The sequence below is a fragment of the Eumetopias jubatus genome, unplaced genomic scaffold (assembly GCF_037043125.1).
Source record: "Eumetopias jubatus isolate StellerSeaLion01/CBP00866 unplaced genomic scaffold, mEumJub1_p1.0 scaffold_3, whole genome shotgun sequence".
Lineage (NCBI taxonomy): Eukaryota > Metazoa > Chordata > Mammalia > Carnivora > Otariidae > Eumetopias > Eumetopias jubatus.
In genome coordinates this window covers 109334793-109354129 of record NW_028274809.1, presented here as the reverse complement: position 1 = coordinate 109354129, position 19337 = coordinate 109334793, and the positions used below count along the sequence as shown (strand labels likewise).

Here is a 19337-nt window from a genome sequence, read left to right as displayed (position 1 = left end):
CTTGCACGTGCTCGCGCCTGCTGGTCTGTTGTCCTGTCCTTGGCGCTGGGCGCCTGTCTTGCACTGCCCAGGGCGGGGGAGGGCTTAGTCCCTTTCCTGGGTTGGGGGGCAGGGCCGTTTACAAATGTCTCTGCTGAGAGAGCTCCTGCTTCAGATGAGACCTGAGGTCAAATGTGGGGGCTGAGAGAGGCTTGGGGCTCTGGTTAACCTGGGGAGGGCCCCGGGCTGTTGCTTCATGCCCGGGTCTCTGGTAGTTCTGAGACTCTATGAAATCCTAGCCTCTGGGAATGCAGGAAAGCCTCTGAGCCATTTGTCCTCTCTGAGGGCTCCTGTCCTGACATGTGTTCTCCTTCAAGCCTCACAGAAACTGTGAGGCTGCCCAGAATTTACTGAAGAGACAGACCTGCCCAGAGATGCAAAATCCCCAGCTCACAGGGACCCCTGGGACCTGTGGGCCCTCATGGTGCTCCTGGACGGGGAGCCCCGGCAAGGCTCTTCAAGTGTGGCTGGGATGCTGAGACCTGGGGCCTAAAGGGTCTGCTCTTTGGGAGTTTCATGAAGGGCAAACTAGGCACCAGAGTGGTTCTGGAGGGCTTCTCGGAGGAGGCTCTTTGTACAAAACTCCTGACTGATCCTGTTTTCCTGGCAATACTTCACTCTTCTCAGCCCTCCGCCCTCGGGACGGGCTGGGTTCTGGGTGAGCACAGTGTGGCTGGGGACCGCTAGACACACTCTGGGAGAGGTGGCCTTATGGTTTTCTCTCCAGTGAAACTGACAGGACTCCAGAACCCCTCATGGTCCTGAGGTGGGGGCGGGCGATGGAGCCCTGACCCACAAGGTTGGGTTTCTCTTTGGGCAGCTGCCCGATTTTTTCTGGGCCAACTCCTCATTTCATCATCTTCAACCCACATATGTTGAATGCCTGTGATGTGAAGAGCTCAGGGCTCAGCATGGGCTCATGGCCCAATTTCTTACCTGACTTGCTGCCTGATTTATTGTAGGCCAAAGTTATGGGGCTGACTTTGGAGTCGGTGACAGCCCCACCGTGAGGCCGGGGTGACCCTGGATCTCCCAAGTCTGGGGGAGATGGTCCGTGGGAGGTGGGGAGGAGCTAGAGGCTGGAGCACCAGCCCTGCCTGTAGAGTTCAGGACTTCTGGTTGGAGGGGGATGGGGCCACTGACCCAGAGCCAGGGTTTCTGCATAATTTTCCCTGAAGTGGGTTTGGCAGGAGACCAGGTGAAATTTTTTGTTGCCCCTGAGAGACTGTGGGGCTTGGGGGTAGTGCCCATGGCTGTTTTTGGGCTCCTGAGATGGGTGTGGGTGGGGGATCCTGCTGGGAGGGCCCCACACCCCTACCTCAGGGGAGCCACTAGGGAGGCTAAGGCACATGATCTCATTTTTGGTTGTTGGACTGCAGATGTTTGGCCTTTTGGCCAAATTGGCTTTCCCATTTGGATGCAGTTTTTATTTGAGTGTATCCTCTTTCTGCCCCCACCCTGCCTCATGCCTGGCTGGAAGCTGGAGAGCCTTCTGAGTTCCCCTGGCAGCTGGCTGGCTGTGAGCTGGGGCACTGGGGTCCTGGGACTGCCCTGCTGGCTGACTTGACTTTGGGGAGGGAGTGTGGCCTGGTGAAGCTGTGCTCTCTCAAGCTGACGAGCACCACATAGCCTGTGGGCTCGTTCTGAGCTGCTGTCTGCACCGGTCACAGTCCTCTCAAACCTGCCTGTAGGACCCTGGTGCCCTGCAGCCTGGTAAGTGGGACTGTTTCGGCCTGCTCTATGTGTCCATCAGCATCAAGCCGAGCCACTGGGGCTGCAAAGCCTGCCCAACGATGGACAGCTTTCCCCCTACTTCCTGCCACCCCAAGTGTTTCTGAAACAGCCAGAATATGAGGAATGGGACCCAAAGGGAATAACAGACACAGGCCCTGAGTTCCAGGAACACTAAAACAGAGCCACCCTGTTCTTTGCAGCATTGCTGGGCGTGTGACTAGGGCTTGGCCTACAGCAACGAGCTGCGTGTCATTGTCGCCATCATTGTCACGGATGTTCTTTGAGGAGTTAGGACCAGCATCGTAGGGGTGGTGGCTGATGTTGAGCTGGTCTCTGGGGGCATGGGAGCTGGCGAGCATGGGCCTTGAGCCAGACCCTCGGCAGCTGGGTGTGTGACAGTGTCAGCACTCATGGTTAGACCTGTGGTAAGAGTCTCTCATTTTGTGGGTTGTATAGACTCACGTTAGTGGCCTCCACTCAGGTACTGGGATGCCCAGTGGGGTAAGGCAGGGAAGGCCTGCTGGATCTGATCCTCTCCAGGAGCTGCCCAAGGCATGCATGTTCAAACAGACATTTCTTTTCTTTCTTTTTTTTCCTGCTCTACTTTTAATTTTTAAATTAGACTTTAGAAAGTTAGGAATGGAGCTTATGTTCATTCTAGCAAGTTCTGACAGCATGAAGGTAATTGTAGTCAGGAGCGAGGTGGCCCCTCTTTCCTCCAGCCCTACCCCTACCACCGAGGCTGGTCTGGCAGAGGTACAGGCTCACTGGGGCTGACCTGGTGCCTGAAGCTGGATAGGACCGCTGGGTGGGCTGGGGAAATCATGTGCTTTGTGGCAGTTTGGTGTTCTGGCCAATTGGCGGCTTTTGCCAGAAGGCCTGAGAATGTAAGGATGCTGGTGGGAAGTGTTCTCCGGGGAGGGGCCTGCCACGTTCCTGGGTTGTGACTCAGACCCTGAATCCAAGTAACCCCCCTGAGTCACTGTTTCCAGCAGCGCCCTCCAAATGAGCTAGTAGAGCCCCTTCTCTGCCCAGGGTCTGTGACTCACCCCTACCCTTGCCTCGGCCGCAGCCTGCTGCCCTGTTCCCTATGGTCTTCTGTTGTGGGATGGGGCCTTAGCACCACCTGCTGGTGGGTGTGAGCAGGCCCGGAAGGCGCTGGGCCTGCCACCTCGCTCCTGGGTAGGGTGAGGGCTTCGGGGGTGAGCACAGGCATCCTGCCCAGCAGCCTAGCGCCCCCCTCCCCTGTCCCTACCCTCTCCCCCGTCTTTCCCCTGTCTTTCCTGGATGTGCCTGAGCTGCTGCCTCTGGCCTCCGGCTGGTGGGGACAGGTCACCGAAGAGAGAGGTGTAGGCATAGGAAATACTGCTGCCACGTCCTACAAAGAGGTGGCTGAGGCTGAGTAGGATCCACTTTGAGAAAGGGATATCAAGCAGGGACAGCAAGGGCAAGGCTGAGGGAGCTGGGCAGCAGGCTGATGCTTAGCCTGAGAGGGGTTCTCATGTAAGTGGGCAGAGCCCTGCTGGGTCTGGGGTCTGCATCTGCCTCCTTCCTGGGCCCCAGCTCCTGGGCCCCTTGTCTCGAGCCTTCTTGTTGTGCCCTGCTTACCCCTTATCTCCCTCCTGGCCTACCTGGGTCTGATAGGGGGGTTCTCCCTCCAGCCATGGCTGCTCTGCTTTCCCCTTCCTGGAGCAGACCCTACAGACCTGGCTGCAGGTGCCAAGAAGCTGCATGGGGAAGGCCCCCTGAGTGTCCTCATCTGGTTCACCCCCATCTTGCCCAGAGCCCTGGTCCCAGTGCACTGGGTGGGAGGTTAGGGGGAGCAGGTCTTGGGGGGTGGGCTTGGCCTGGCCTGGGCTGGCTGGGACAGAGGCCCAGCAGAGGAGAATGACCAGTCCCACCCTTCAGGCAGAGGAGGAGCTCATCAAAGCCCAGAAAGTGTTTGAGGAGATGAACGTGGATCTGCAGGAAGAGCTGCCATCCCTGTGGAACAGGTGAGTGGGACTGAGCCTTAGCCTCCCTCCCGAGGCTGCCCGAGGTGTCTTCCTGTGTCTGTCGGCTGAGCCCCGGGCCCTCCCACGGTTTGTGTCTCTGGGGAGGGTTGGAGGGGTATCAGTGCGTGTGTGGCTCTCCTGGGCCATCTGCACTGATCTGTGTGTTCACTTTGCCCTTTCCCTTCCCTCCCTCCCTCCTTCAGCCGTGTAGGTTTCTATGTGAACACGTTTCAGAGCATTGCGGGCCTGGAGGAGAACTTCCACAAGGAGATGAGTAAGGTAGGTCCTGGTGACCCCTGGGGGCCTCAGGCCTTGGGCCGTGCTCTGCTGCCAAGGGTCGGGGCAGAGGCATGCAACGGGCCGGCCAAGCTCCCTCTTTCCGCTTGGGGTTTGGTACACGCGAGTGACCACAGTACCGCCTCTGGGCCCTGGGGAGGCGCCACCTTGCCCTGCCCTCCAGGAACTCTCCATTCTAGAGTGTCTAGCCTCAGTGGGAGTGCTGGGGGCGCTGTGAGCAGGACCCATAGGCCCGGCCCCTGCCCCCTTTCTGCCCCCAGTTCAGTCCTCCTGCCTGGACAGAGCCGGGCCCTCTGGAGCTGTCAATGTTGGCCCAGGGAGCTCCGGGTCAGAGACCCGTGGCACCCTTTCCCAGTTCGTAGGCAAATAATCAATAAAATACTGGAATTTTCTCAATTTTTCTCTCATGTTTCTTAAGACATTGAAATATGTCTACTTTATCTGCCAGAATCTGGTATAAGAAGGGGTCTGATTAGCTCAAATTCCTATGTTGTGTTATTTTAATTTTAACTTTACTGGTAGTTAAACTTGCAAAGCAGAGTTGGAGAAACTCCTCTGTCTCTTGGCCCCAGAGGAACAAAGTGATGGTAGTGGATTCCAGGCCCAGGGCGGGAGGAGGAAAAGCAGCTTGGGGCCTCCCCTGAGTCACCACCCTGACTATGGTTTCCTGCCTTTTGGGTCTTCCCTTTCTTTTCCTCCCTCCCTTTAAAGATTTGAGACAACTTAATGAAAAATTAAAAAAAAAAATCCAAACAAACAGAAAGAGGTGTTCAGGGGGAAGGAAACATTTATGTAAAGTAGGAAGAAAATTCAGTTCTGAGGTTCCTGGTGGCCAAGGCAAAAGAGGGAAATTTTCTCAGTAATGAGAATGTCCTATGTACATGAGATAAACCTCTTGTCTTGCCTTGGTGCTTTTGGTGAAATCTCTGGCAGTCGTAATGTGGCCTGAAAACATCTTGGCAAAATGCCCTTAACAATTAGAATCAACAGTTAGTTTGCAGAAACAATTAAAAAAATTTAAAAACAGTATAAGCTATGTGAGGCATTTTAGGAAATTTCTACAAATAGGAAGAAGGGAAAAGATAGTCCTCCGAAACAATAACAATTAGCAATGTAGCCCATTTCCTCCATCTTTCCCCTTTGTTTTTCTGGGTTTGGTGTGCGGTTCCCAGTTCCCACTCATGTGGTAAGGAAAGCTTATTCCTGGTAGGGGACAGGGGTGCAAGGAAGGGGCTAGGGGCTGGGGAGAAGCAGGGATGTTACTGGGGAGAGTGGGGCTGTTTGGTGGCCCCAGAGGCACTCTCCACCTACTTGCCAATTGTCCTGCAGCTCAACCAGAACCTCAATGATGTGCTGGTCAGCCTGGAGAAGCAGCACGGGAGCAACACCTTCACAGTCAAGGCCCAGCCCAGGTGTGTGACGCCCACTGCCCTCTGGCTGTAGGTGGCTGGGGGGAGGTGTGGTCTGGGGCAGGGTCCCGGGGTCCCATATTCCTGCCAGGCCAGGGCGAGGCTCCCATGCCCCGCCGCTGCTGGGGGTTTGGCCTCTCTGTGCTCGGGGGAACAGGGTAGGGCACCCCAGTTTCCTCTGGTGTGTCCCATCAGGGAAGGAGCACTCCTGGGCAGTCTGCCTATGACCTGAGCCTGGGCCTGGCTCCCCCACCAGGGGAGCTGGAGCAGCCGGGGCCCAGGAACTAAATGATTCAGTGCTAGTGGCAGAGCCACCTGGGAGGTGAGCCTTCCTCCTGGAGCAGGGAGGTGGCGCTACCTTTCCCCTCTCCTGCTCCTGGGAAAGCCTGAGTCCCTGGAAGGTGGCATTCTGCACACCCACGAAAGCATCCTGGTTCTTGTCTTTGGCCTGGCCTGGCCTTGCCTGGCCTGGCCTGGCAGGGCCCCTCCAGCTGCAAGGAGATTCCTGCTTCCTGAGGGGAAACTGTGAGGGAGGGGGACGTGCCTTGCCCTCTGGCTGTGGCTCAGGGGAAACAATAGCGAGTCTGGGATCTCCCTTCCTTCCTGGCTTGCACACACCTGTGGCAGCACACTGTGGAGAGCATGGACGGCCCTAACTTCCCTCTGTAAAACTGCTGAGTGTATCTGTGCCCCGGGGCAACTGGGGAATCACCTAGGACTGATAAGGTATTCAGTGAATGTTGCTGCTCCTCTTCTCCCCGAAAATAAGACTGAATATGTGTGGCTGAGAGAAAGGGGCCCACAGGGGGCAGGTGGGGGTGGGGAATAAAGGCCCCACGCCGACCAGCTGCCCCGCACTGCTCCCTCCTGGCAGTGTGGGCCCCCAGAGCCCCTGTGTGCCGAGCCACAGGCAGGGTGGGTGGCCGGCAGTCTTCCCAGCTCATCAGGCCCAGTTTCAGGCCTGCTCCTTTTGCTCATTTTTTCAGCTCCATCCCAGGGCCGAGGCCAGTGGGGTCCTCAGGACTGGGCGATGGGGCTCTGAGGGCAAGGTCAGGCCCTCTGCATGGCCTTTGAGTATTAGGGGAGGCTTTGCCCTCTGGCACTCGGAGCAGAGGGGCTGCTGATGAGGGAAGGGAACAGGCCAGCCTCAAATCAGATCTGATTCATGCCCAAAATGAAGGCCTCCGCGTCCCGTCCGTTCCCACAGAAAGAAAACTAAACTGCTCTCCCGGCTGCTCAGAAAGAAGAACAGGTACCAGCACTGAGTGCTGCCTTGTGGGGGTGTCTGAGGCCAGCACCCTGGCCGGCCGGCCCCCGTGCATGCGCCTAGCGCCCTGCTCTGAGGATACCACTAACCCCTAACCCGTCTTCCCGTGTGTGATGCTGCGGGTAGGGATGCTGGTGGGAGGGGGCCGGCAGGGCGGCGGGGCTGCTCTGTGTCCTGTGTGTGTTGTGGGGGGCAGAGGGCTCAGGGGCTGTCGGGTGGGAATGAGGGGGGCAGATGGCCTGAGCTCAGCTGAGTGTATTCCTCTCTGTGCCGCAGCGTGTCCTCCTGGCCGTGGCCCAGACCAGGAGGCTAACAGAGGGAATGTAGCCAGAAAGGAGGCCTGGCCAGGCTCAGGGGAAGGGCTCTGGTAGCACAGTGCTGGTTTTTAAAAATTGTGTGTGTGTGTATACTATGTTTCTATATATGCTTTAAGGAGGCAAATACATTCCCGTGAAACACAAATTCACTGGAGATGAGGAGGGACCACGATGTCCCTCACACGCCTGTTGCCTGTCCCGTCATCTAAACGCACCCCCCCCCCCCCCCCCCCCCGCCCTGGGTGATGTGGTCGCTAGCTTCTTTGTAGCCTTCCAGAGCTGCCCTGTCTGACATTCGCCTCAGGGGGCTGGTGAGCACTTGAAATGTGGCCTGAGTGTGACTCAGTGTGTGTGACTGAGCAGCTGAACTTTTAATTTCACTTAATTTAAATATAAATTCAAACAGCTGCCTGTGGCCAGTGGCTAGTCTTCGTCAGGGCCGTTCTAGAGTTTCCTGATGCAAGGACAAATACATAAACATGTATTTCCTGCCCCCTCGCACCCAAGTGGCTGGTTATGCACACTGTTTGCCCTTGTTCTCTATTCTATACTGAACCATTTGGCTGGGAGACCTCCCCTCTTCATCCCCAGCAGCCGCTCTCCCTGTGGCCTCTGATTGGCTTTTTTTGTCTTCCCGCAAAAGGTCTGTGGGAGCAAAGGTGTAGAGCTGGTGACTGCGGTGTGGATGGGGAGTGGGGACCCTGGGAACGGGGCAGTGGTTGGTGTCTTGGTGTGAGTGGGTGGACAGGCAGGGAGGCCGGCCGAGGCATTTGGGGGCTGGCTGAGGAGTGGGGCCCAGCCTGGGCACAGGGGCTGCTGCGTGACGTGACGTGTGGGATGAGACTCATTTGCCTCTAGGATGTTTGGCTTTCTTGTGTTGTGGAGCTGGGCTCCCTGGTAGAGCCTGGCAGCGGCCTGTGGGGTGGCTTCCCTGGGGATCAAAGACCTCCAGCTTGGAGTTCTGCCTGGGGGTGTCACTGTCTCCAAGGCAGGCCCTGTGCCCACGCCCCTTCTTTTCCCCGCATTCTGATACACATGCACGTGCATTTCTCACATGCAAGAGCGGGGACATCCACTCATGCACACACGGACATCACATTTTCACAGCAAACCTATGTGGACACACACACCCCCTCCTTTCCACACATTGATGGACGCACGCTCATACACACATGGACACACATTTTCACACAGGGATTCCTGGGGCACACATCCCATCCCATGCACACCTGTGAGTTCGTACATTCCCTCTTGTAAGCGGTGACCTCCCTCCATCGGGCTTCCTCTCTGGTCTTACCTCCACAGTGACAACGCCCCTGCAAAAGGGAACAAGAGCCCTTCGCCTCCGCCAGATGGCTCCCCTGCTGCCACCCCAGAGATCAGAGTCAACCACGAGCCTGAGCCGCCTAGCTCGGCCACAGCCGGGGCCTCCCTCCCCAAGTCCCCATCTCAGGTAGGCACTATGTTCGCTCCCCGCCCTCCTCTTCCTCCTGCATTACCTGTGTCCCCCTGCTTCCCAGTGTTCCGTCCCCAACTCCGGCCTGGGTTCCCCTCAGTGACCCTGCCTTCTCTCAGGGGCACCTGTGACTGTGTCTCTCCCTCTGCCCCCGCAGCACCCTCTCCTTCCCTTTCTCCCTGGCCCTTGGGACTGTTGACTTCCTCCATCTTCCTTTCCTTTTGGTTCAGGCTCCGGGGCTCTCAGCCCGGGGGCATCCAGACCTGCGGAGGTGGCTGCTTTGCCTCCTCCTCGTTGTCTCTTTTGGCCTGGGGCCATGCAGGACCTTTCCAGGGTCAGCAAGGGAAAGGGCGCAGTGAGGGGAGTATGAAGTAGCCAAGGGGACAGGCCCTGAGCTTCCAGAAGCCCCCCGAAGCCCGGCCCGCAGCCCTGCCGGCTCCTCCAGGTTTCTGCCACGTCCCTGGGAGCCGGCCTGCAGCTCTGTCTGAGCTGTCAGCCTTCCCCCGGCCTTCAGTTCCTGGCAGCAGCCCTCTTGGTGGTGGGCCGTCGCCCGTCCCGCAGCTGATTAGGATAACGATGTTAAGAGTGTGAAGGGAGCCCACACTTGAACAGCACTTGCTCCTGGCTGACACCGTGCTAGCATTTTCTACACTGTCATACATTAACTCCTCACAACCACTCTGGGAGGTGGATGCCCACTCCACCTCGACATCTGAGGAAACCCAGGCTTGGGGGGTTTCCTGACCTGCCTGAGGCCCCTCAGGTGGGCAGGCGTGTGGCCATCTGGCCCGGGCCCCCCGCCTGGCACTGGCTCCGGCTCTGCGCTGGCCTCCACAGGTGCCAGGCGAGCCAGAGTTCCTCCAGCGGGAGGTGCAGGGAGGGTCCCGGGAGGGCAGAGAGCCCAGGCTGGGAGGGAGGCTGTTTCTCAGCTATGGCTTCTCTCTGCAGTGTCTCGCCCCCCTGGGGGTCAGCCCAGACCTTCTGCAGCGGCCCCTGGGCGGCTGGCATGCTCTCCCTTTTCCTCCTCTTCTTTTCTGTCCCCTCTCTGTCTTTCTCTTTCCACTTCTCCCCCTTCTGTCCCCTCCCCTCATCCTCTCTCTGCACAGCATTTCTGGGCCTCCTGCCTCAGTCTCCCTCTGGGGGTGGTCCTGTGGTCCTGGTGCCTGTGCCTTGGGCAGCAGTGATTCCTCTTGCTTCATCTTCTTCAGTTCCCTGGGTGCGGCCACAGCCCGGGGTGTGACTAACCGTGGCTTTGTCTCTGTCTGTCTGTCTGCCCCGCCCCCCATGCTCCGCTGGGCCTCCCTGCGCGGCCCCTCACCCGCCGACCCACAGCTCCGGAAAGGGCCACCAGTCCCTCCGCCTCCCAAACACACCCCGTCCAAGGAGGTCAAGCAGGAGCAGATCCTCAGCCTGTTTGATGACACGTTTGTCCCTGAGATCAGCGTGACCACCCCCTCCCAGGTCAGCCGCGGCCACCGCGGCCCAGCTCTCTCTTGCTCTCTTGGGGTGTGCATGGCCTTCTTCCTTCATCCCATGCTCTGCGCCTCTGCCTCAAGAGCCAGAATCTGGCCCCAGAGGTTGGCCCAGAGCCTCCTCCCCCTTGCTCATTCATCCATCTCTCCATCCATCCTCCCTCATCCATCTCTGAGTATGTACCTGTGGCCAGACGCAGGGACACGGGTGGGTGGTTGTCGTGGAGTCGGTCAGCTTAGTAGTGGCCTCATACCTCCACTGATGCGATGACCGAAGGGGAGAGCGGGAAGTGGGGGAGGACTCGCGCCAGTCAGGGAAGGCTTCCTGGAGCAGGTGACATTTGCCAGGTGGCTGCAAGCAGACACTTCGCTTTAGCCAGAGATAGCAGCACGTGTATAGGCCAGGAGGGGTGACTTCTGGGAGTTCAGTGTGTCTGCAGAGTGCTGCAGTGGGGCAGGAAGAGGAGGCAGTGGGAACATAGTTGGGAAGACCCTGGAATGTCCGGCCAAGGCATCTAGACTTGAGCTCCCAGAGCTGCTGACTGGCTTTGGCGCTGGGACAGCGCTTGGGTCACAGAGCAGGGCTGCTGCTTGTTAGTGCCCCAAGAAGCTATGTCATCCCTGCCCATAGATGGGCAGAAGGAGGGCTGAGCAGGAAGGTCCCTGTGGTGGCACGGGAGTGGGCTGCACACCGTCAGATCAGCTCACAGAGGCCACACTGTGCTCACCCCTCCAAGCCACGTCTCCAGGCCTTGCAGCCAGGGCCCTTCCCACTAGGGGCCTCACTTGTGGTGCAGGCTGGCTCATCCCAGCCTGTGGCATCCCCTGCTCTGGAGCACTGCCGTAGAGTTGCTCTGCCCAGGACCTCTGGGCTCTGCCCCTTGAAGGCTCCTTTGCCTGAGCTCAGAGGTCTGGAGGGGAGGGGCAGGGCCAGAGGGTCTAAGTGCAGAGGGAGAGGCAGTTGGGACCTGAGGACAGTAGTCTCTGCTAAGAGGGGCCTGGGGCAAGTAGGCCTCAAGCCCCAGCAGGAAGACTCCAAGTTAGAACTAGGAAATTTCACTACAGGGTGGCTGGTGGGCCCTGGGAGGCAGGGGAGCTCCTCTCTGTAGAAGGTGGCCAAGGCTGGTCCAGGGGTGCTCCTGAGTGGTGAGGAAACCCAGTGGCACGACGTCTGGGGCGGTGTGCTGCTGGAACGCTCTCCAGCTGGAGTATGTCTCCACCCTGGCGGTGCACATGAGGGAGACAGGGGGACGCAGAGCACTAGTAAACACTAAGTAGGGAATGGTGCCAGCCACTGACCGACGCGGCCTTGTTGGGTTTCAACTATGCTCCGGGAGGGGTTCTTGCCCCATTTAACAGGTGAGAAACCCACAGGTCTGTCCTGCAGCCAGACTGCCTGCACCGAGCGTGTCGGCCTCTCCGTGCTTATGCTTGCTGCATGCCTGCCTTGCCACCCCATCTGCCCACTCCAGGGGGCCAGGTCTCTGCCCCGAGGGTGGGAAGCATCCACTGTGGGTGCTGTTGCCCGGGGCTGGGGTGGGCTGTCCGTGATGCCGTGCTAACAGGGCTGCTCTTCAGGGCTCAGGTGAGTAGCCTGTGTCCCTGCACCAAAGGACAGTTCTGATCCTGCATAGTGGGGAGGCTGGCTGGCTGGGCGGCAGGGCGGGAGGACGTGGTCTGCCCTTTGGCCGGGTGGTGCTGTCCCCTTGGAGCATGAGAGGGCAGCTGTCAGGGCTTGATGGACTTCTGACAAGGGGCTGGTGTTTGGGGCTACTGGTGGAGGGAACTGCTGCTGCCAGCCGGTGGGAGGGCACCTAAAAGCCATGCACTCATGGAATCTTGAGCACTCCCTCGCTCAGAGAGGGCAGGGTTATGGGGACAGAGCAGTGACCACCCCTCTCCCTGCCCCGGCCCCGTCCCTGGCTCATTAGACAGGGACCAACCTAAGGAAAGTTAGTGGCTGGGGGTGAGCCTAGGGCAGGGTTTTGGGGGTGGGGAAGTGAGACCACTTGGCCTGGGCCCTCTGAGGTCTGTGGCTTGGCCCAGACTGGATGCCTAGTCCTCCAAGCGGTGGGACAGCTGGTGCCTTGTGTTCTCAGAACTGAGAGTCTTGGGTCTCTCCTGCTGGGCCATAGCTCAGCTGTAAAGGCCTTCCTGGGGAGACCGTCTCCCCGGGACCCAAACCTTAGGTCCTTCTTGCTAGAAGACCTCAGGTGGACACAGGTGGGGAGGGTGCTCCTGTCAGCACTGGGTGCAATCAAGAGCGAATAGACATGGGAAGCTGGGCTGGCCTGGGCTGTTGGGGCTATGGCCCTCCTAGCACCACATGAAGTAGGGCAGGAGGACCCAGGGCCAAGCCAGGGCCCTTTTCTCTCGGGCAAAGTGCTCCCTGGCCCCCAAAGGGAAACCCTGTGTATGAGCTGGAGGTGCCACTGAGCAGGCCCTGCCTTCTCAGAGGACAGTGTGTCCTCTGAGCGCTGGTGCTGACCCAGCCCATCCTCCTCAAGAGCAGCTCTGCCTTAATCATTCTGCCCAGCTTACCATGGGGCTGGCTTCTCACAGTGTGAACACAGTATCCTGGGGCCATGCCTGTTACAAGCATATTCCTGGGCTGCACTCAGGCCCACTGAATGGGAATCTCGGGGTGGCTGGGGGTAGCACCTGCAGGTTGAGCACAGGTGCCCCCAGTGTTGGGGAACCCGCACTTAAGATTGGGCTCCTAGGCAGTGTGCACTGGCTCAGCCCTGTCCTCACTCTGTGGGGCTGGCTGGTGGATGGGTGTCGCCACAGGTGACCTGTCTGTCTGGGGCAGCGAAGGGAGGCCAGTGTCTGTCCTAGGGGCCCTCTCAGTTAGAGGGAGTGTGTGTGGTCTTGTCCAGCCCGGGGTGGTGGACTGTACTGCTTCTGGGGGAGGGCGGTTGGGGACGCTGGGAGAGCCCGTGGGCGCGGGGGGCAGAGAGGAGGAGCAGACCCTGGGAGATGGTCGCAGCCTGTAGGATGGAGACTGACGGCAGAGCCGGGGGTGGTTTTGGGCTGGTGGCTGTTGCCCGGTGGGTCTGTTGCTGGTGTCTGAGGTGGGTGGCGGGTGCTGTCTTTGTGTGTGAAGAGCTTATGCCAGGGTTGCGCACAGGCAGTGCTCCTTTGTGTGTGAGGCAGACGTGTCCGTGAGCATGTGCGCCTGCCGTGGGCACCCTGTGGAATTCTCCCAGCCTGTTACTAACTGCCATCCTCCTCTGCCACGCTGCCAAGTTTGAGGCCCCGGGGCCTTTCTCGGAGCAGGCCAGTCTGCTGGACCTGGACTTTGACCCCCTCCAGCCTGTGGCGAGCCCTGTGAAGGCGCCCACGCCCTCTGGTCAGGTTGGTCTGAGTCCACCAGCACCTGTGGGCCCATGGGTCTCTGGGGCACCGGGTCTGGCCACGTGTGCCCATCTGAGCCAGGCCTTTGGGGTCTAGGGTCAACAGGCTCTCCTCCCACTCACTGCCCTTCCCCTGGCCCCCAGCTCTTGTCACCTCCTCTAGCCCTGAACATGAGGACGGGAAGGGCAGACACAGGTCAGGGGGAAGACCCTCAAAAGGAGGGTCAGATAAACACTCACTTGGTAACTTATGGCCCCTGTTAGCATCCTGCCCGTCTCCTGGCAGCAGCTCCGTGTCTGGGCACTGCCTGGCCTGGGGTCTCAGCCCCCTGGCAGGTGTCCAGGACTTGGCTCTCTGGAGACCTTGGAGCCTGGCTCCATGCTGCCCTGTGCCTGCTGGACCTGGGGTGGGGGGTCACTGGGGACTGCTTGCCCACCTCCCATCACTAACCTCTGTACTAACTCTGTCCTTCTCCCTCTCTGCTGCGCTTAGTCAATTCCATGGGACCTCTGGGAGGTAAGCCGTGTTTGCTCTGTGCCCACCCCCGGGGGGAGCTGCTCCTCCGTGTGCGCCCGGCCCACCCTGCCCGGTCCTGCACCTAGCCCGTTCACAGGTGCATGCACGGGCATGCAGGGGCCGGTGCTCGTGCGCACAGGGAGCTGGCCATCACTGCTTGTTTCCAGCTGCCCCACTGCTTCCTGTCTGCCAGACCCCGTGGGGAAGGGGCTCCTCAGTTTAGCCAGAGAAGAGGGTCCTCTGTGGTTCGGCTTAGTAGTCAGGGTCTGTGAGTGGTCGCCTGGGATGGATGTGGTGTCCTCATGCTGGGCTGAAGCCCGCGAGGGGGGCCTTGGGGTGGCGGGTCTTTGTCCTTGAGGACTTGTCTGTCTTTGGGGGCCCTACAGGGCAACGGCATCAGGGAGCTTTTGGGACAGGGGAGAGAAGGAGGGTGGCTTGAGACGCAGGAGAAGCAGGGTGAGGCCAGGTGTCCTTATGTGAGCTGTCCTGCTAGGCCGGTGTCATCCTCACTGGGTGGCCCGGGCATGAGGCTCGGGGGGGCATGGGACTTCATCAGTAACCACGATGCAGCTTCTGCAGGAGCAGGAGCAGCTGGTGTGGGAGTGCTGGTAGTATATTCTCCAGGAGCTCGAAGGCTCCGGATAGCGTTGCTCTGGAGGAGGCCGGAGAGAGCCTGGTGCGGGCAGCCATCCTGATGAGTGGATTTGTGTGGGTGCTGAGCTGCGTGCGGCTCATTTGCACCTGCTCATCCCGTTGGCAGTGCTAGGAGCAAGGAGGTGGGAGTGGTTTTCCCTTTAGGGGGTCCATGTCTGCCCCCGTTGGGCCAGGCTGCCTGCCGCAGGTACCCAGTCTCCCTTCTGCCAACACTGGGCTGCTCACGACTCTCTTCTCTTGTCTCGTGCCCTTGCCCAACACCTTCTCCTCCCTGGTCTCCCACCCCTCCTGACCTGTTCTCCCTGGTGGCCCGTCACTAGCCCACAGAGAGTCCAGCTGGCAGCCTGCCTTCCAGGGAGCCCAGCACTGCCGAGGGCACCTTTGCTGTGGCCTGGCCCAGCCAGACGGCTGAGCCGGGGCCTGCCCAAGTAAGTGTCCACCTGCTAGCCCCCACCTGTCCCCAGTCTCTGGGGGTGTAGCTGCGAGGAAGAGCCTGGAGGAGGGGGCACAGGATGGACAAGGCCACAAGGCCGCTGTGGGCCTGAGGGTGAGGCCAGGGCCATGAGCCAAAGAGGGCCCAGGATGGGGCCTGTCACTCCTGTTTGCAGTGATTCAGGCCAGATGGGCCCTTCTCCTCCTCGCCAGCCCCAGCCTCCCAGCTCAGGCCTTCTGCAGAGGGAGGGAGGAGTGGTCAGAGCATCCACTGATTTATAGCAGGCACTTTCCAGGATTTTCTCATTTAATTTTCACCCTAACCTAGACATTTCCTCCTTTTACAGATGAGGAAGTGGGGGCTAGGAAGCTTGAGTGATTGCTCCCAGAGCTCGGAAGTGGCTGAGTGTGAGTGTTGGCCCAGGTCAGCCTGACGGAGGCTGGGCAGTGTCCACTCTGCCTTGGCCGGGCCCCCACCATGGTGCCCAGCACGGTGCTGCCCCCTCCTCGGGGAGCCGGTGTCCAGAACCAGGCAAGGGCTGCTTGTCCTGCCCTTGAGTTGTTTGGGCTGGGACAGGTGCTTGCTGCTGGCTCAGCCACCAGGCCAGTCAGGTGGGAAGAAGCTGAGGCTTGGCCAGGTCTTGGGGCATAGAGGGCAGGGCCTGTGAGGGAGGGTCTTGGTGGCATCCAGGGGCCTGTGCGGCCCATCACTTGGCATCTCTGTGCTGCCAGCACCTTCTCCAGCTGCTTCCCATGGCAGGGACCTGGCCTTTCCTCCAGGGGCTCCCTGTACCACACAGAGGCACTGGCGAGCTCTAGACACCACTTGGGGTGCTGCCCTCCATGGCCCCTTTCCTTGTCCTGGTTACAGCGTGTGTCCTGTGTCTGACCCCATGCCGGCATTTATGTTGCAGCCAGCGGAGGCCTCGGAGGTGGCGGGGGGGACCCACCCTGCGGCTGGAGCCCAAGAGCCCGGGGAGACAGCAGCAAGTGAAGCGGCCTCCGTAAGATGACAGGGACCAAGGCCCTGTCTTTGATTTCCTGCTGTCCACCTGCCCTCCCGCTCGTGGCTCCCCAGCCCCATGTCTTGCCTGTGCTCCTTGCTCTGTGCTGGTCCAGGTCACAGTTCCTGTCGAGGAACCCGGAGGCAGACCAGTCTGGCATCAGTCACAGAGACCCTCCCCTTCCCTTGCCCCTGTGGCCCCTGCCCTCCCGGGACCAGCTCCCCACGTGCTGACTGTGCTTCCTCCCCCCCCCGCCCCGCCCCCCAGAGCTCTCTCCCTGCGGTGGTGGTAGAGACCTTCTCAGCAACTGTGAACGGCACCGTGGAGGGTGGCAGCGGGGCGGGACGCTTGGACCTGCCCCCGGGGTTCATGTTCAAGGTAAGCCCAGGCCCGCTGACCCCACAGCCTCCATCTGACCCGACAGTGCCCTTTTACAGATGAGGACACTGAGCTGGGAGGCTATGTGGGTGTGCCCAAAGTCCCCCTGCCCCCACTACCCCTGCTACCCAGTCGGTGAGGTGGTGTCTTGAGCCCTGGTCCTGCTGCTTTTACGTGCTCCCGGTCACCATGTTTCCAGGGCACACTGAAGCCACCGCAAGGCCTGGTGCACCGCGCTAGTTTGCAGGTGCGACCAAAGGCCTCGGAGGAAAGGGGTGTTGAGCTCTCGCCCAACCTCTACAGGTACAGGCCCAGCACGACTACGTGGCCACTGACACGGACGAGCTGCAGCTGAAGGCTGGTGACGTGGTGCTGGTGATCCCCTTCCAGAACCCAGAAGAGCAGGTGAGGGCCCCGGCCGGCTGGGGCGGGAGTGGCCAGCAGGGGGCAGCAGAGACCGACCAGCTGCAGACCCACAGGCCCAGCACACAGCGGCTCACCCCTCCTCCTCCTCTTTCCTTTTCTCTTCGCCCGCTACTTATTTTCCCCTCCCTTCGCCTCTCCCCTATCTCTCTCCCTTCCCTTTGGCCCCTTCTCCCGTGCTGTCACATTTCCCTGGGTCTCTCTGCCTCCCCCTCCCGTCTCCGTGTCCCCTCTGTCCATCTCTTCTGTCAGCTTTCCTTCTTCTTGCTTCCTCCTTCCTTGGCTCTGCCTTTCTCTCAGTTTTTTGCATCTAGGTGTCTTTCTCCCCTCCTCCTCCCCTACCCCGCAAGGTCTCCTTCCCTTCCTGGGACAGGATCCCTGAGCCACCTCTCACTGAGCCCTCCTGCCCGGCAGTGAGCTGGTGAGGTGCCCGCTCGGCAGCCCCACGATGGGCTGCCTCCTCCAGGCTGGTCTTGCCCCCTGCCCACAGGGGCAGTGTGTGGTTTCCTGCAGGACCCCTGAACAGCCCCAGCTTTGTCCCCAGCTGTTTCCCAGGCCAGATGCCTCCCAGACCCTTCGCCTGCTGTGGCTCCTCCTTGTTAGTCAATCTCAGAGCGAGCTCCCGGTGGAGACTGGGGCTGGCACAGAGCAGGGACTCCCTCCTAAATTCAGACAGGCTGCTTGCTTTGGGTCGCTGTGGCTTCTCAGCAGGAGCCTCACTGTGGGTGTTGAGTGAGCTGGGACTTGAGGGCAGCAGGTACTGTCTGAGGCCACAAGGGCTGGGAGGTTTGAGTAACAAGGATTTCCTGGGCCCAGTGCTAAATCTGCCAATTCCCCTCAACCCCCGGGGTCTCCACTCATGTCCTCCCTGGGCCAGCTCTGGACTGGGTGGGATTTTAAGAAGCAGAATCCTGGCTCCCGGCCCACAGTGGGGGTCGTGTAGGTGGGTGGACATGGGTCAGAGGGGACATACATAGGCTCCGTGACAGACAGGCAATGACATAATGAAGACCTAGGGAGATCCCAGGCTTAGCATGGTCAGTGATGGCCTCCACCCTGGGCAGGGATGGATGGACCCTACAGGCCCAGGGTCTGGGGCTAGGGAACTTGTCAGGGCTTGGGTAGGTGGTCCCTGTGAGGGGTCAATATGAAAGCAAAGGCCAGGTTTGAGGTGGAGGGCTTGATGGGGTGGCCTTGAGTCACTTGAGAAACTTTCACTGGTTAATGCCCACCAGAAATTTCTGGTATTGTTGGTAGAAGTCTGGAAGGACAGCTGATGTGCTCTGTGGGTACCAGACAGTGGGAAACTCCTTGGCCTGGGATTAAGGGCGTTTAGACACATTCAGATCAGTGCAGTGGTCAGGCTGCCTTTCTAGAGAGAGGAGGACTCACCCAAATGCCAGAGTTAAAGCCACCTGGCTCCTAGCTTGGGCAGGGTTGGGTCTGGGGTAGCAGGGAATGCTGCCTGGAGGAGGCATTCTTTCAGGTGGGTATGATAGACTGGAGGAAATGATCAGGAAGAAGGAGGGGACATCCTCCCAGCAGATCTCCAGTGAGACCCATGCCCTGCAGGGTTTGAGTGCCCTCTGTCCCCAACCCCATGTGACCTGGGTGCTCCGTTTCACTCTCAGGATGAAGGCTGGCTTATGGGCGTGAAGGAGAGTGACTGGAACCAGCACAAGGAGCTGGAGAAATGCCGGGGCGTCTTCCCTGAGAACTTCACTGAGCGGGTTCAGTGAGGGCAGCGGCTGGTGCGGCTCTCTGGGCGTGTGAAGAACACCTTTTCCCGAAAAATGTGTGTTTTTTTTTTTTTTTGATTTTGTTTTTAAACTTTTGAAAAGCAAAGGGAAATTGAGAGGAGAGACCTAAGCCAAGAGGTATTCTCCCAAAGATTAGGTTGTTTTCCAAAGAGCCTGTTTTCGGCAAGTCCAGTGGAATCACCAGTGTTCCTGAAGCTGCTGTGTCCCCTAGTTAGGTTCCTGGCCGCCCCCCCAACTGCGCCTGCATGTGTGCCTGGCCGCAGGGCGGGGCCTGGGGGCTGCTGAGCCACCATGCTCGCCTGAAGCTTCGGCCGAGCAGCCTGGGCAAGGGTCCTCTTTTTCCTGGCAGCTGCTGTGGGTGGGGTCGGGTCTCTCCAGAGACTTCAGGGCCCAGACATCAGCCCGGCCTGACCCTGCCCCGCAGACCGTCTGTGTGCTGTTTGAAAATAAATCTTAGTGTTCCAAACAAAATGAAACAAACTGACAAAGACACTCAGAAAACCTGTGTCCATTTGTTTGTCCTCGCTCCGTTTCTGTTTGCAATGTGATGACACTGTGATTATCAATGATTTTCTCCCGAGACAGTCCACCCCCCCCAAACCCTCTGCCAGGGCAAGTTTTGCTGGTCAAGAGGCTCCATTCTCGCAGTTCCCCCACCAGCTGCGGCGTGCGCACCACCTCCTTTTGAGTTCCTCCGTCCCCACTGACAGCTTCAGCCCCTGCCCCCTGGCCTTTTGACTGGTGGTTGGTGGGGTGCCGGAGATGGGGGCTGAGAGGCAGGCAGGGAAGGTGCTTGAAGAGCCAGCTAGGTGCCGCCCTAAGTGACAT

The 19337-nt window shown here is 59.5% G+C and overlaps 1 protein-coding gene across 14 annotated transcripts in view; it reads left to right on the top strand.

Annotated features, from left to right (window-relative positions):
• BIN1 (bridging integrator 1) overlaps positions 1-19010 on the top strand; it is a 55416-nt gene extending 36406 nt beyond the window's left edge. For 4 of the 14 annotated variants that reach the window (XM_028101210.2, XM_028101212.2, XM_028101211.2 and 1 more), the window contains 10 exons: positions 3682-3767; positions 3971-4046; positions 5394-5476; positions 8363-8510; positions 9846-9974; positions 14833-14940; positions 15859-15948; positions 16216-16326; positions 16630-16731; positions 18381-19010. In XM_028101210.2, the coding sequence (XP_027957011.1) occupies positions 3682-3767; positions 3971-4046; positions 5394-5476; positions 8363-8510; positions 9846-9974; positions 14833-14940; positions 15859-15948; positions 16216-16326; positions 16630-16731; positions 18381-18488 (1041 nt within the window). In that variant the 3' untranslated portion in view covers positions 18489-19010. Of the gene's footprint in view, positions 1-3681; positions 3768-3970; positions 4047-5393; positions 5477-8362; positions 8511-9845; positions 9975-13234; positions 13343-13834; positions 13859-14832; positions 14941-15858; positions 15949-16215; positions 16327-16629; positions 16732-18380 lie in introns of all 14 variants that reach the window. The other 10 variants (XM_028101226.2, XM_028101228.2, XM_028101213.2 and 7 more) reach the window with 6 other exon arrangements.
• Positions 19011-19337: the final 327 nt, after the last annotated feature.